The sequence below is a fragment of the Mustela nivalis genome (assembly GCF_964662115.1).
Source record: "Mustela nivalis genome assembly, chromosome: 5".
NCBI classification, from domain to species: Eukaryota; Metazoa; Chordata; class Mammalia; order Carnivora; family Mustelidae; genus Mustela; species Mustela nivalis.
In genome coordinates, this window is record NC_139024.1 from 90,474,861 (window position 1) to 90,487,722 (window position 12,862).

At 34.5% G+C, this 12,862-nt stretch overlaps 1 protein-coding gene across 7 annotated transcripts in view; it reads right to left on the minus strand.

Moving 5' to 3' along the window:
• The window catches only part of SUPT3H (SPT3 homolog, SAGA and STAGA complex component), a 574,965-nt gene that overhangs the window by 113,738 nt on the left and 448,365 nt on the right, over nt 1-12,862 (minus strand). For 6 of the 7 annotated variants that reach the window (XM_082733219.1, XM_082733218.1, XM_082733217.1 and 3 more), the window contains 2 exons: nt 12,074-12,241; nt 3,815-3,925 (listed from right to left, as the gene is read on the minus strand). In XM_082733219.1, coding sequence (XP_082589345.1) covers nt 3,815-3,925; nt 12,074-12,241 — 279 coding nt within the window. Of the gene's footprint in view, nt 1-3,639; nt 3,926-12,073; nt 12,242-12,862 lie in introns of those variants that run through there. The other variant, XM_082733216.1, reaches the window with a different exon arrangement.

Genomic DNA, 12,862 nt, shown 5'->3' on the forward strand with positions numbered 1-12,862 from the left:
AGCATCAAAGTCACTTAGGACATCTGAGGATGCATACATACTGTAAAGTAATGACTACAAATCACACTTTCTGACATGATTTTCAGAGTTATAGGAAAAATAGGCAAAAACTAAGATTAGTTTTTAAAACTGTTCTTTACTATGTGTACACAGAAAGTCAGGTATATTGGGGTGGGGACAGCTGGAAAAATGTATTGAGGGAGCAGATTCTGGAGCTGGGAGTTTTAGCCTTGGTTCCATCAATTAGTCTAATTAATAATTTAATGTCAGAAAAATTATTTCAATCCTTTAGGTATGATATTTTCTCTGACCTTCTGCATAGGACTGAGAATGAATGAGAACAGGGAAAAGAAAGCAGTCACCAGCACTGTGAATTGTGGAAGACTGATGAATCACAGACCTCTACCCCCAAAACAAATAATACATTATATGTTAGTAAAAAAATTAATTAATTATTTTTTTTTTAAAAGAAAGCAATCACCAACTAAAACCAATAAGCTAAACACAGTACTGCTCTAACAGGGTGAGTGGAGATGGTGGTTTACAAGTGTCTCCACCACTCGCACGTCCTCACAGCCAGGCTGTTTCAGCTCTCTGCCCCCTTCCTCTCCGTGCCAGCACCTGTGCTCTTCTTCCTCACCTCCACCTAAGAGGGCTTCAATCATTCTTTCCTTCTATCATTCCAACTAATAACCAAAGTGAAGAACTCATAATTCTTTATGCAGTGAACTGCAGTTCTGAAATAGATCAAGCTGGGATTTTTTACAAAATTATATCAACAGTCATAATATGGTGGAAGACAGGAGGATGACTCACTAAAAACAGATTTTTACTGCTCTATTGTTGAAATTGGAATTAAATTTCTGTGTAACCTATTGGTTGTTACTTTAATTCTCTAAATCAATTTCCAATTACTGGGAATTCCTACATACGAATCAAGTTTGGATATTCTAAATTAGATATCACATATATATCTACACCAGACAAGCACTTCAGATTTGGAATGACAAGGAGCATAGACAATTTCTATGTTTCATATACATAAACGAGTTGTTCATGAGCATTTTAGTTTACACAGGAGGTGTTATGCTGGAGGTGACTGAGCTCAGCCTTGCTGTATGAAAATTTAGGTCTCAACCTAGGCTTACTATAGAGGCAGTCAACATGCCTCCTCTCTTCTTACAAGCTGCAGCTCAAAGCCCAGGTAGCAAAGAGTCCCTAGTGCAGCATGAAGTATATCTCTGGGAGTGGGCATCAGGGAATGGGACAACAGGATTCCCCAACATCAGAAGCAACTCCTTTGAGAAAGTTGAAGGTATGTGGGAGCCATGGCAGATACAGATACACAGTCTAGGTATAATAAAATCTCTCCCACTTTAAAGTGAATTTTTAACTAATTTAAAAGGCAGATTTATGAGAGGTACACCATGAGGAATATAGTCAATGATATTATAATAGTGTCACACGGTGACAGATGGTAGTTACACTTGTGGTGAGCAGAGCGTGATACATAGGGAGGTGGAATCACTATGCTGTACGCCTTAAGCTTATGTGTGTCAACGATACTTCAATAAAAATAAAGGGCAGATTTATGTACTGTAATGTATACCATGAAACTGTATTTCCCTGATCATATTAATCATGATATAAAATAGAGTAAGCACATTCAGTCCTGCAGCCTGGACAAATTAGTATGGCCCAAGGTAATGAAGCAGACCTCTCAAGCTGGGTCCTTTCTAGGGGATGATAAACATGCAGGTGCCCCTCTCTGATGATTTTTTTTAACCACTTGCTGTGTTCTGGTAATGGTTCTATTTTTCCAGATCTATTTAAATTAAGCATTTAAAACTTGTATCATTAACTTAAAAATCATATTGGTTATATGTTTATTAGATAAAAATTAGCTTAAATTGTATCTGAACTAAGTTTAAAGTACATTTTCTGACCATATGCCACAATTTTAGATTATCAAAGCAACCTTGCACGGGTAACAGGATACCAGTTAGACATGAGGGAATGAATACACACACACACACACACACACACACACACACACACAATGGCATCAACCAAGATGGTTAAGTGATCTATCTAGTGTAGTTAAGTATAAAAAAGGTGGAAGAATGAAGGAGCCACCACCACCTCCTTTTGAGGAAATACCAAAGACATTATGAATGGAAGATTTTCTCCTTATATTAGATACATGTTCTGTTATATAATTTTAATCCATTATTTTAGTTACCATTTTAGGTTTTTTCTCAAAACACCAGCTTCCCCTTGCTACTCTCTAACTACTTCTACATTATTATCAACACTACCTTCTTTTCCTTCTCTCTCCACTCCAATGCCTCAACCTTTTAGTTATTAGTTATTAGTTGGCTCTTAAATGTGGACTTGGTATGTTTAATCCTTTGTCAAAAGACAGCTGTTTTTAAATTCTATCAGTCATCTCCTATTTTGTAAATTTCATCTTTCTTTTGACTCATCACTAAAAGTAGTCTCACCTATCATGAAAAATAATAGAAAAAATAGAAATGTAGAAAATAGAAAAATAGAAAAAAATAAAACAAGAGATGCTTGATTTCATTCTGCCCTTTCAATTGTAATCATCTAAAAACACGCATGTAGAAGGATATAGTGCTTTCATCAGCAGTACTGAAATCATGTTCTCATAAGATAGAAGACAGATTCTAAATACTAAACAAAAGTGAAAATAATACTTATCATTACAAAAAGCTTCTGAAGACATACATAAAAGGCTTCTGATAAATGCTTGCTGTAACAGTGAGAATCCATACAATTAAAATGACAATAAAGAATGGAAAGAAAGCATTCCCTTTAACTAAAAAATGGGAAAAACAGATGATCTAATGAAGAAGAAATCATGATTTCTATCAACAGGTCACAGTAAAATCCAGGAGAAAATTTCTCTCTCAGAAGAAAACATACACTCTGTTACACTTATGTATGCATGTATGTATATATATACATACATATTGTTATATGTATATACTCTGCTTTGGTATAGTAAAGCAGAAGTGAATAAAAAGAAAGCAAACAGACAATAAATTCTGCTGTTACTCAGTCTTAAATCCAACCTCACTTTCTGAAAATCAAACCAATGCCTCATAAACCAAGACTTGGAGAAAGTTCTATTAACATGAATAAAGGTTTTTTAAAAAGGGCCACAAGATGAGCACCTAATTAAAACACACACACACACACACACACACACAATTTCCTTAGGCTATTAAAATATAAAGTCTTTAATTCTCCATTAAAACAACAACAAGAACAACAACAACAACAAACCCTGATTATAAGCTTTAAAACCATCTGAAGATGTGAAAGAGTATCTGCATTTCAGCCTACTTCAAAGCCAGTGACGAAATCACTTCTTCTTCCAACTCAGAGTAGGTTTAGGAGCAGGACATCTGATAGAAGTGGTATTGCCAATCTAACCGATTTTAAAATATAAAGTGCTTCTAGCAATATTTGGAGACATATAATTTGACAAAAAGGTTTTATAAACCTAAGCTTTGAAAAACAGAAAATATAAGCCCCAGCAAAAAAAAAAAGCATAATTTGTAATTGAAAGAAAATAATATTTTGTAGAAAAAAAATTCGTCCTTCCAAAAAGAGACAAAAATGACTAACTTTTATTTCCCAAGAGAATTATGCCACTTTTATACAACAAAATTACAGCCACCACAAATTGCTTTCAACAATTCCATTGCTTCTTCATTTGACCACTTGAAAATCAAAATTCTTTCAGATTATAAATATAACTTTTTATAACTCTGTTATTACGTACTGTGAATGGGGAAAGGGGGCCAATCTTGTGGCCATAGCGTCGAACGGCCTCTCTGATGTGGCAGGGCTGGATGGCATCGCTGTGAGCCTCAACACCACAGGCCGCGGTGCTCTGCGACAGAAAAACACATAAATTGTTACTAAATCAAAAACACATAACAGAACTACAGTGTGTAAAATATGAAAATAAACTTTTATAAAATGGATGCCCCCCCCCCTTTCAGGATGCACGTTCCTGCTACTATACAAAACGTTTAAAAAAAGATTGAGTTAACAAGTCAAAGATGACTTTGACGTGACCCCTTCCTAGCAGACCTACCAAATGCAATTTTTATGCCCACAATATTTCACCTAGGCCCTCACGTCAAGGTCCAGGAGAATAGAACCACTCGTGCGCAGATGAGAATTTTCATGGGGGATTGCTAACAGAACTGCAGGAAGCTGTTTTTTTTTTTAAAAAAAACCACTTAAACATTTATTATTGTAAATGTTTCTTGGGAGCTTGTTGGGCATATTTCTGAAATAACTTGAGGGTCATCAATTTTAAAATGAAAAATATGAGATTGCTATATATTTATTTATAATACTGGAGCTGTCACAGACAATCATTTTAACTTGGTTTCTAATTTTCTAGGTGTCCTCAGGGCAAAAATAAAATAAAACAAAACCTTTCTATTTTAATCTGCCTCAAGTGTAAAAGGCAAGTTTGAAAGTATAAAAAGACACATGGAAGAAAAGGACTATTTGCAAAGAAAGTATGGATACCAGCTTAAGAAATGTATGTAATACTATTTAAATATGATGAAACTGGGTGTTATACTGGACTAACGAATCGCTCAACATTGTACCAAAAACTTATGGTGTACTATACCTTGGCTAATGGAATTTAAATTTAAAAAAATTTAAAACCTCAATAGGAAGAAGATAGTCTCATGGCTCACTTGCAGGCTCTGGTTTCCCAAATACCTGATCCAAAGCCTATCCGTTACCAGTTCTGTCAGGTTATATAATATCTCTGCACTTCGGCTTCCTCAACTGTAAAACAGGGATAATAATTATAATTGCTTTCTACTGCAGTGGATAGCAGATGTCAGTCATTAACATTACAGAATCAAGAGAAAGAAATAGTAGTATGTGTATAACTCTAATTGTATTCTATAAGTCAGTCATGGTCACATAATCATTACTTGTATTTCTGATAATTACTACAATTACCAATTTCATAATTCCTTGTAGGAGTATAACCAATATGACCTTTATGGATAGTAATTTGGCAAAATCTTATCAAGTGAAAGTGTACAACCATTTGGACCCAATTTCACATCTAAGAATTTATCCTACAGATAAATTACACAGTTATAAAATTTTATATAGGTCTATATCTATATATCTATCAGAGTCACACACACACACTCACTCACTGCAGAACTCACTGTATATATACACTTAGGATTGATGAACTAAATGTTCATCAATGAGAGAACACTAAAATAAATTATAGTATATCCATTTAATGAAACTATACTTACAGAAACTATAGTAAGTACCAAAAAGAACAAGGGAGTTCCATATATACTCCAATGTAACTATCTCTACGATGTATGGTGTGAAAAAATGCAAGGTGTCCTACTGGGTGGTACTATGTTACCACTGATTTTTTAAAAAGACTGAACACTACATAATTATTCAAACCGACCATTTTTTATAAGGGTATACAAAAATCAGGAATAGTAATACCTTATCTTTTGGAGTCTAACTGTGTGTTTAAAGGACATGGATCAGAAGAGACATTTTTCACTGTATATCCTTCTGTACTTTTCAAATGTGTTTTCTTTACCTTGTGCATGCTTTTCCTATAACTAGTAATAAAATTTGAAAATTCCGATTAAATGAGAGCATTGGCTAATTATCCAAGCTGAACCTGAAATAAGATATGAAATGTAAAACAAAGCAGATCTTGATTATTTTTATTATTTTACCAAGATATTGAAAGAAGTCAAATAGGAATTTACTTTAGAATATCTTTCTCAATTTCATTCCAACAATACCCTAATAACAGATCTGCAATGCCCCAAACAACACAAATTGTTAACTTAACCCTTCATTTGGCACTGATAAAAAAGTACACAGGATTTTTTTTTTTTTTTTTGAGTGCTTTCTTGGTTCTTATTCCAAGTACTTTGTGTCAGTTGGAAATGCAATTACCAGGTACCTGATAAAGGCACAGGCTCTTCTCTGTGTTCATTTGACTCCAAAAGATGAATAGGACTAACAGAGACTCATTAACGGTTGAGGCAGTCTACCCATTTATGGAAATGAATGCAAATATTTAGCTGGATCTAGAGTTAAGTTTCCCAATGGAAATACAGAAGAGAGGTGTCAAGAGGGTCAGTATCCTGCATATTATGTTGGGTGGGAAGTTCCTCTATGGCATCTCCTTTATCCTTGCAACTTAGGTTTGTTTTTTATTTCTTTCCTCCATGGCCAATGTGAGATTGTCAAAACCATAGAACATTTAGGTCAACATCTCTCAGAGGCTCTGGCATGGTAATCAAATAGGATTTCAGAATGTGGAAGGAAACATAAGCTAGAAATTTATAGCTGAATTGTGCTCTTTGACAAAAAGGTGAAGCTAACATAAAAATGGAAATATCCAATTTTGTGGAAAACGTTAGATTTTCTATTATATTAACTTCAGGTTTATTTGCTAGAGTTAAGTAACTGTAAATAACATGCAGTTACCATACACATTCCTACACTTTCTTGATTTGCCCACTGAGTTCTTTGAAGGGAACCCTTAAATCCGAAATGATGTATTTCCAGTGTTGTTGCCACCTCAATTGATCTCTTCATATTTCTGCCAACATTCAGGCCTTCACCAAGGTACTTTTAATCCATTCAAATCCAAAATTCATACCAGGTTGAGAATTTTAACTTAGCAGTGACTCTAGCATTTTATACAGAAGTTTCAATAGAGCTTTCTTGGACCACAGCTGAGAGTTCAAACTAATGAGACATTTTACTTGGCATCAGCCAGCAAGGATAAGTAGAGCCATGGTGCTCAAATCCAGGAATATGGAGGATTCCATAAGATACCTCACCTTCCTGTACCAAGCATCAGCTTTTGGACGAAGAGACATACATAAAGTGGAAGAAAGCAAGAACAGAGTATGAATGCAGGTGAGAGGAAGTGGACCTGACATCTGAGGAAGAACTTTACCAGCAGCCTGTACTTTGCTCAAGGAAACAGTCTATTTTGGCAGAGATTTCAGCACTCTTTAGACATCAGGACTCAGTATTTTGTTAAATATGTTTCATTTTTGAAAATTTAAACATAAAGGATATCATAAAGTGTTGGCACACTCAGAATGGGAAAGATGAATTGGTAAATCAAATGTGGTCCAAGGAAGTTATATTGAAACTTCTGTCGCTGCTGGATCTCTTACACATGTCTGTACCTGTCCTGACTTTTTAAAAAAATTGTTGCCAAGTTAAATCATCCTGTTCTTTCTCAGCTTTCCCTTGCCAGGGAAATCCAAATTTAAGAAGGACTTGGAATCTCGATAATTGCCACTTAGTCTTTCCACATAACGGTGGACTAGATCTTTCGTTAAACTTGAAATATTCGTTCTTACAGAGTAACACATATCTCGGATTAGAGCAAATGACTCACTGACCAAAAAGGTTGATGTATAATCTGACTGGCAAGGCAAGTGTCTTCCTTCTATTCAATGTTGTACACATAGCTTTCCCAGAGTTTTATGTTTATGGAGGATGTCTTTTTGGATGAAGATGGGCCATTCTTTGGCCAAAGGTTACAATATTTAGTATAGTTAATTTTAATTTTAATTTAATTTAATTTAGTTTTAACAGTTAATTTTCTCATTTCAAAGTTTAATTGAGATGTTAATTGTTAAAACTCTAGTTCTATATAAGTAGAAAACTCTTTCCTTTAAGGAAATTAAAACAAAAAGTACTTAAGGAGAAGACAAGAGAATCAATAATTTTAAGGATTCGTACATTACTAAATCTGGAAGGAATGTAAGGTATCAACTATTCTAAACATTTCCAATTCCCACCCCATTTTATAGATGAGAAAGTGAAGATAGAGGACTTGCTCAAGATTATAGTGAAACTATCAGAATATGGCTATACATCAGATTTCTCGTCTTCTAGGACAAGAAAGCTTCTAAGAGGCTTTCTTATTTCATGTGGAATGAATCATACCATGTTACCACCATAGTGGAAGTTTCCAAGGAGTAAAAATGAAAACACAGCAAGAATCTGAATGTAGAAAGATGTGGATGAATGGAGAAATAATTAATAGCTTTAAAGTGGGACATTATTCTGATGTCACGGATTAATGCAATAGCTTTCAACAAGATTAGGAGAGAAATGTTTAAATATGTAGGAGAAAAAATACTTCTTTATATGTCTTTGAGAATTCTTGAAATTTTTATATACAAATGCACGATTATATCAGGTTAATTACAACTTCTTCTTACTTCTTACATACAACTTCAGTCCACTTAAGAGTTCTTTTAGGTAACACTTTGCTAACCTAGTTTTAGTTATTAAGTGAGCTGAAGTATTATAGCCAACATTCTCTAAAGCTACTTTACAATATGCACAAGTTCCTTATAGTTCAAATTTCCTCTTAGTAAATAAGCACTGAGTTCTGTTGTTTTGTAAATGGAAGAGGAAACCAGATATGCGGCTAAACTTAAATGTGCTTACTATCATTTTTAAATTATATCTTGGTATGACTCCACTACTTGTAATGGCAAATGATTCTTACTGTAGCAACTGAGTTTTAGATAAAAAGTATCACGTTAGACAAATTATAAAAAACAAGAACATGAAAGTGATAGAGATTGATCAAAACCAGGCGGAAACTGGAAAGGGGAATGCCAAATTTACAAGAAGAGAAAGGCAGTGGCTTGAGTTTCCTGTTTTTACTCTTTTAGGATAAGGGCAGGCCCCAGTCAGGATAGGAGGCACACAACCTTAGAGACTCTAAGAAGTATAGGCCAGAGGTCAGGGCATGCACAGTAGGTATAAAGTGAGGAAAAAAATACCCAAAAAAGGCAAAATCAAAGAAGGAGAACCCCAAATTCACCATACAAACTTTACCCAAATCTATTTCTCTGTGGTACTGAATTCAAGAACCAGTTAAAGCTAAATGAACTGAGGAGAGATTCTAAGCTGCTATCAATGAAGAGGAATTTGGGTTTGAAATTTAGAGTTGATTGTAGAATAGTAAACTGCATGCTTAACACACATGCCCACATCACCACCACTATTAACACCAACAATTCTTCAAAGGAATATAACAGAACAAAAAAATCTCTACCATATATTATCTGTGATGTCCAAGATATAATTCAAAACTACTAGACACGCAAGAACTGACCAAGAGAGGAGGCATTATTTTGGTCTCTACTGAGCCTAAAGAAGTCTCAAAGAAACCGTGACTTATACTCAATGGAGACTAAAATAATCCACATATTAATTGATCAAAGAAGGGTTTTATTTTATTTCAGGATTTTTATTTATTTATTTGAGAGAGAAAGAGACAGTGAGCACGAGAAGGGGGAGGGTCGGAGGGAGAAACAGACTCCCCGCTGAGTGGGGAGCCTGATATGGACTCCATCCTGGGACCCTGGGATCATGACTGAGGTGAAGACAGACATTCAACTGACTGAGCCACAAAGAAGGATTTTAAAGTAGCTATTATAACTGTGCTCAAGAAGATCAAGGAAAATAAACCTGTAATAAATGAGAAATAAAAAAACTAGATAAATAAAAACTAAAAAGAATTCAAGTGGAAATTATGAAAGTATAAAATAAAATATCACAAGGGAAAAAATCACTGGACATGAAACAGACTGAAGCTAACAGAGGAGTCTGGAACATAAAGAAATATTAATAGAATTTATCCAACCTAAAAAACAGAGAGAAAAGATTGAAAGAGAAATTAAATAAGTACCTGTGGGACAATATCAAAGTAAATAACAAATAAGCCTTGGAGTCTCTGAAGTGGAGGAGAGACAGTGAATGAAGCAGAAAAAAATATCTGAAGAAGTAATTGTTGAATATTTCCCCCAAACAGTTAAAGTCATAAACCAATATTCAAGAAGCTCAATGAACCCTAAGTAGGACAAATACAAAGAAATTCATGTCTGTGGATAGCATGGTCAAACTGCTGAAAACCAAAAATAAAGTTACAATCCTGAAAGCATCTAGAGAAAAATAACACATTACAAACACAGAAACAATAATACAAACATATGATTAAAACAATGGATGCCAGAAAACAGTAGAATGATATCATTAAAGTACTAAAATTAAAACTACCAACCCAGAATTCTATGTCCTGTGAAAATATCTTCTAAAAATGAAAGAAAAGGGTATTTTCAGAAATATGAAAACTAAGAGAAACCATTACCAGCCAACATGCACCATAACAGATCCTAAAATAAAATTTAGTAGAGCAAAATAGGAAAGTAATACCAGAAGGCAGTCTGAGCATAAAAAAAGAGAGAAAGAGAGAGAGAGAAAACCAGAGAGAGAGAGAGAGAGAAATGAGGAACAGTGGGGATGGTAAAGTTAGTCTATTTTTATTCTTAATTTCATTGAGATACATTTGATTCCTTAAAACACAAATAATATTATGGTTTATAACATACGAAAATGTAAGATGTATAATGACTATAGCATAAAGGAAGGACAAGAGTAAAGTGCATCAGTCTTATAAATGTAAGTGTCTCACATTTTATGTAAGTAGTGCAGTAACTCCAAGTACACTGAAAATTTAAGGATATATTATAATCCTTAGCATAACCACTGAAAAAATGATACAAAGGGGTATCACTAAGAATTGAGTAGATGAATTAAAATGAATTTTTTGAATAGTAAACAATCCAAAATTAAGACAAGAAAGACAAACTGAGGATCAAAAATAGACTAAGCAGAAAACAAAGAGCAAAATAGTTGAACTATATCTAGCCATGTCAATAAATTCATTAAATTTCAAGGAAATGCAAACCCAAAGTGTAATGAGTCACCATTAAATATCCATTAGAATGGTTAAAAATAAAAACAATGATAACACCAGGAGTTGACGAACATGTGAAACAACTGGAACCTCACGTACAATGAGTGAAAGTATAAAATGACACATCCATTTTTTGGGGGAAAAAATAAGGTCTTAGAGTTTCTTTAAATACAAACACATATACACTCTATGACTGTGGATAGCATGGTCAGTAATTTCATTCCTAGCTATTTACCTAAGAAAAATGAAGGCATCTGCCCCTGAAGACTTATACAATAATGCTCATAACAGATTTACTCCTAATACCTCACAAACTGGAAACAGCCTAGGTGTCCACCAAAATGAGAATAAATACTTTGAGGTATTCATACAATGGCACATTACTCAGCCATAAAGAGGAATAAATTACACTTCTACTGAAAAACAAATTTCAGAAAAACAACCTAGGAGTAAAAGAAATTTCACTCAAAAGAGTATATACAGCATCTTCTTTATATGATTTCTAGGACAGAAAAAAACAATCTATGATGAAAAAAAATCAGGACAATGATTGCCTCTCTGTGGTGGCAGGAACTTTCTAAACTGATGATAATGTTTTACGTCTCAAGGACTGAGAAAACAATAGGTTTATAGGCCTGTCAATACTCATCAAATGGTAACTGAATGGTTCACTGTGTATAAACTTTACCTTTAAAAAACCATAAAAATTATACATAGTGAATTATTAAGCCAAGAAGTGTACTAATATCTGTAGCTTACTTTGCAATATAGTAAAAAAAAAAAAAAAAAAAGGATGAATTGACAGATGGACAAAAGAATAATTAGATGTGCCGATATAATGAATGTAAATACATAAATATGTAGATAATACAGCAAATATAGTACAATGTTCACTGTAGAATCTAAATAGAAGATCTATGGTATTGTCTATAATTCTCTTATTATTTTTGTATGTTTGAAAATTTTTATAGTAAAATGTTAGAAAAAAATCGGAATCTTGCTTTATCCAGAAGAAAGCTGTTAAAAGAGCTGGAGTAGAAGTCATTAAGTATGGTTAAGCACAAACTGGCTGTTTCTAAAAACTTGAATTATGAGAAAAATGGAGCAGACTTTCCATATCTCTGAAGCACACCCAACTTCATCCATTCTGCACCGGGAAAACAAAAAAAAGAAAACCAAAACAAGATAAAACTTATCACTGACCTTTTTTCTTTTCCTTTGCTTGGTTTTAGTTGAGTCTTGCCCAGCACTCCCATTCCCTAGGGATCCCGATGTGGTTTTCCCTGAGTGCTGTGATCCAGACGAGGGGGCAGTCGGTGTGGGAGGAGGTGTGTTCTCAGGAGACTCTGGGTAGGACTTCATGCAAGACCCCTGCCCAAAGAGACATGCCTTTGAAATCAAAGGACCGGGACTTCTACTAACATTCAATTTTTGAGATCTCCTGAATTCAATAGTTCTTGAAGCTTACAAATATCAAAACTCAATTCATTATCCAGTCCACAGAAATGATACCTCATCTTACCCCTATTGGTTTAGATACATTAATTTTTAATCTGGCTGTCATTAAGATAAAATCAGGATTTTTCAGAGGCAGACTCCAAAATTTCTGCCAATTTTGTCAGATACAGAGATTTCTACTTGCAAGTTTTGTTAGCACGTCAGATTTACATGTCTCAAAAGGCGCCTCTGCATTCCCTGCCAGACTGGATGCCGTCCAGACAGTATTTGCATCAGTGTGACCAGCCTTCCGTAGTGACTCCAACTCAATGCCTGGGGGTCACTGTGGATAACTCCAGCTCCTTCCATTTCTAGTTCCTTCCTTCTTTCATAACAGCCCTCATTTCTACCTGGTTTCTTTGCCTACGACTACAAGTCTGTTCTCCTCCATGTGGATGTACTTCAAATATTTGAGGACTGCGATCTTTCTCAGCCCCATTTCTTTCTTTCTTTTTTTTTTTTTTTTGAGAGAACTGCAATGTAGTTTATTTGCTT